Source organism: Miscanthus floridulus, chromosome 3, assembly GCF_019320115.1.
Source record: "Miscanthus floridulus cultivar M001 chromosome 3, ASM1932011v1, whole genome shotgun sequence".
NCBI lineage: Eukaryota > Viridiplantae > Streptophyta > Magnoliopsida > Poales > Poaceae > Miscanthus > Miscanthus floridulus.
In genome coordinates this window covers 67,305,886-67,309,125 of record NC_089582.1, presented here as the reverse complement: position 1 = coordinate 67,309,125, position 3,240 = coordinate 67,305,886, and the positions used below count along the sequence as shown (strand labels likewise).

The 3,240-nt window shown below is 48.1% G+C and overlaps 1 protein-coding gene across 1 annotated transcript; it reads right to left on the bottom strand.

Moving 5' to 3' along the window:
• Nucleotides 1-2,518: 2,518 nt before the first annotated feature.
• On the bottom strand, nt 2,519-2,905 carry LOC136543850 (uncharacterized). Its single transcript, XM_066536187.1, has one exon. It carries the CDS (start codon nt 2,903-2,905, stop codon nt 2,519-2,521), a length of 387 nt encoding a protein of 128 aa, XP_066392284.1.
• Between the last annotated feature and the right edge of the window lie 335 nt (nt 2,906-3,240).

Sequence of the window (3,240 nt, the reverse complement as noted above, 5' to 3'; positions counted from 1 at the left end):
CTATGAAAAATCTGTGTATTATCAACCCGATGCACTTTTTCCCAATATAAGCTATGTTCGATCATTTAGTTTTCACTGAACTAGATGCCTTAGCTAGGTCGTGATCCATAATGCATAACGCAGAGCCCATGCGTATGTTGGAGAAATAGGCGTTGTCATAAGGCTGTGTCCTACCGCCCAACACGCAGAGCACCGAGCTCATGGTATGTTTGGTGGGATGTTAGAGCCTTGGTGTTCTCTAGAATTACTATTGTGAAAAAATGTTCTGCCCAACAGCCAACTTGAGTAACGTGGCAAGAGAAATGGCTAAAGCGGCGTCCGAGCGGTTAGTTCATATCTGAAATCTAGGCCTTGACTAGCCCATAGTCCATAACGTCAAGCGTAGAGGCGCTGACACATGTAGGATGAACAGGCATGGCCAAGGAACCGCAGCCGACCAACCGTAACGCAGAGGGCAGAGCCCCTAAGCACGTGTAGGATGTAGTCTGGGACTGGGTCGTTTCCATAGAAAACAGAAGGAAAAAAGGTGTGCTGTTTGACGATCGGCGGGCTATGTTGCGAAAATTGGAAGTGCAACACTGTCGTTGTTTTTGTTGAAAACCCTACGAGACCCGGAGGAAGCATAGTAGGCGATTTTTGGAAAAATCATGTTCGGTGATTGGGAGTTCATGTGTTCGTCGAATTGGAGATGTCGTGTTTGGCGAATTGGAGAGGTCGTGTTCATCGAATTGGAGAGGTCGTGTTCGGCGATTTGGAGAAATCGTGCTCGGCGATTTGGAGAAATCGTGCTCGGCGAATTGGACGAATCGTGCTCGGCGATTTGGAGAAATTGTGCTCGGCGAATTGGAGAAATCGTGCTCGGCGATTTGGAGTAATCGTGCTCGGCGAATTGGAGTAATCGTGCTCGGCAATTTAGAGAAATCATGCTCGACGAATTGGAGAAATCGTGCTTGGCAATTTGGAGTAATCGTGCTCGGCGAATTGGAGTAATTGTGCTCGATGATTTGGAGAAATCGTGCTCAGCAATTTGGAGAAATCATGCTCAGCAAATTGGAGAAATCATGCTCGGCGATTTGGAGTAATCGTGCTCGGCGAATTGGAGTAATCGTGCTCGACGATTTGGAGAAATCATGCTCGACGAATTGGAGAAATCGTGCTCGGCGAATTGGAGTTGCCGTACTCGGCGATTTGGAGGTGCCGTACTAGTCGAGCGTATTAGAGGCCGTCGCGGAGTGGCTTATATCCCGCTAACGGTAGTTGAAGCTTATGATGAAGGAAAAAATGTAGAGAAATTATGGAGACCCGAACTTTATTAATATTAAAGTAAAGAATACATGTCTATGTTATTTCAGGGGTAGAAACGTATAAGGTGCTCTATGTGCCAGGAGTTGGGAACATCAAGTCCATCTAAGTCACATAAGCGATAAGACCCTGGTCGAGTAACACCTTTCACGATGTAGGGGCCCTCCCATGGTGAAGACAGCTTGTGAAGCCCTTCGGTTTTTTGTTTCTGATGTAAGACGAGGTCACCGATCGCGAACGAACGACCTTTGACATTACGATTGTAATACCTCCACAGACCTTCGAGGTACTTGGTTGTGCGAACGCAAGTAATCAGACGTTCTTCCTCGGCCCGATCAATGTCTTCTGTCCGAATAGTTGTGGCTTGGTCTTCATCATAGTTTTCTACTCTAGGTGCTCGGAATGCAATATCTGCTGGAAGTATGGCCTCTGAGCCGTAGACCATAAAATATGGAGATATGCCAGTACTGTGACTAGCTTGAGTGCGTAGTCCCCAGACCACAGCTGGTAGTTCTTTGAGCCATCTGCCCGGGTGCTTTTCTTCTTTCTGATAGAGCCTTTTCTTGAGGGCGTCGAGGATCATACCGTTAGCTCGCTCGACCTGACCGTTAGCTCTAGGATGAGCAACGGAAACGTATTTAACAGAGATGCACCTGTCCTCGTAGAAGTCCCAAAAATGATGGCCGGTAAAAGTTGTCCCGAGGTCAGTGATGATGCTGTTCGGGAGACCAAATCTGTGTACGATGTCTTTAAAGAGCCCGACTGCTTTCTTAGCAGTAGCTGCGACGAGTGGTTTGTACTCGATCCACTTGGAGAACTTATCAATGGTGACGTACACGTACCAGAAACCTCCTAGCGCAGGTTTGAAAGGCCCGATCATATCTAATCCCCAGCATGCGAACGGCTAGGAAGCTGGAATGGTCTGTAATTCTTGTGCCGGCACATGTATTTATTTGGCGAAAAATTGACACCCCTCACATCGTCGAACGAGATCTTCTGCATCGGTAATAGCCGTGGGCCAGTAAAAACCTACCCGAAAAGCTTTGCGGACCAGTGTCCTTGAAGCCGCATGATTGCCACAGGAGCCAGAGTGAATTTCAGATAGTAGCTTCACACCGTCGTCTTGGATGATGCACTTCTGCAGTATCCCTTCCTTGGCACTTTTCCTCATTAGGCTACCGTCCACCAACACGTAGTGCTTACTTCGGTGAATTAATCATTCGGTTTTGATTTTGTTAGCGGGTACTTCGCCGTTGGAGAGGTATTTGATGAACTGTTCCCTCCAATCGGTGACCTGCGAAGGTATCGTGAGTACCAACTGCTCGGCAGGGGTTACTTCTACAACTTCCTTGTCTTCCTTAATGGATGGTGTCAAGAGGTCCTGAACAAAGACCCCTGGCGGAGCCGTGGTGCGAGAAGATCCTATCTTCGATAGCTGGTTGGCTATTTGATTTTGATCCCGTACCACGTGATGGTACTCGATGCCGTAGAATTTCCCTTCAATCTTCCTGATTTCGACGCAGTAAGCATCCATTTTCTCACTGGAGCAGGACCAATCTTTATTAAGTTGATTGATAAGCAGCGCGAAATCCCCGTATACCATGAGGCGTTTTATGCCGAGCTCGACGGCTATTCGGAGGCCGTGGAGACATGCTTCATATTCCGCGGCGTTGTTGGAGACCGCGAAGTGTATGCGAAGAACATATCTGAGTTTATCCCTTGTTAGTGTAATGAACAGAATGCCCGCATCGGCCCCATTGATATTAAGGGCGCCGTCAAAGTACATCACCCAGTGCTCGGGGCAAGTGGCGGCGATGGGTTCTTGGATTTCGGTCCACTCAGTGATGAAATCGGCGAGCGCCTACGACTTTACGGTCGGCCTGCTTCTGAAGTCAATGGAGTAGGTGCCGAGCTCAACAGCCCACTTGATGATACGAC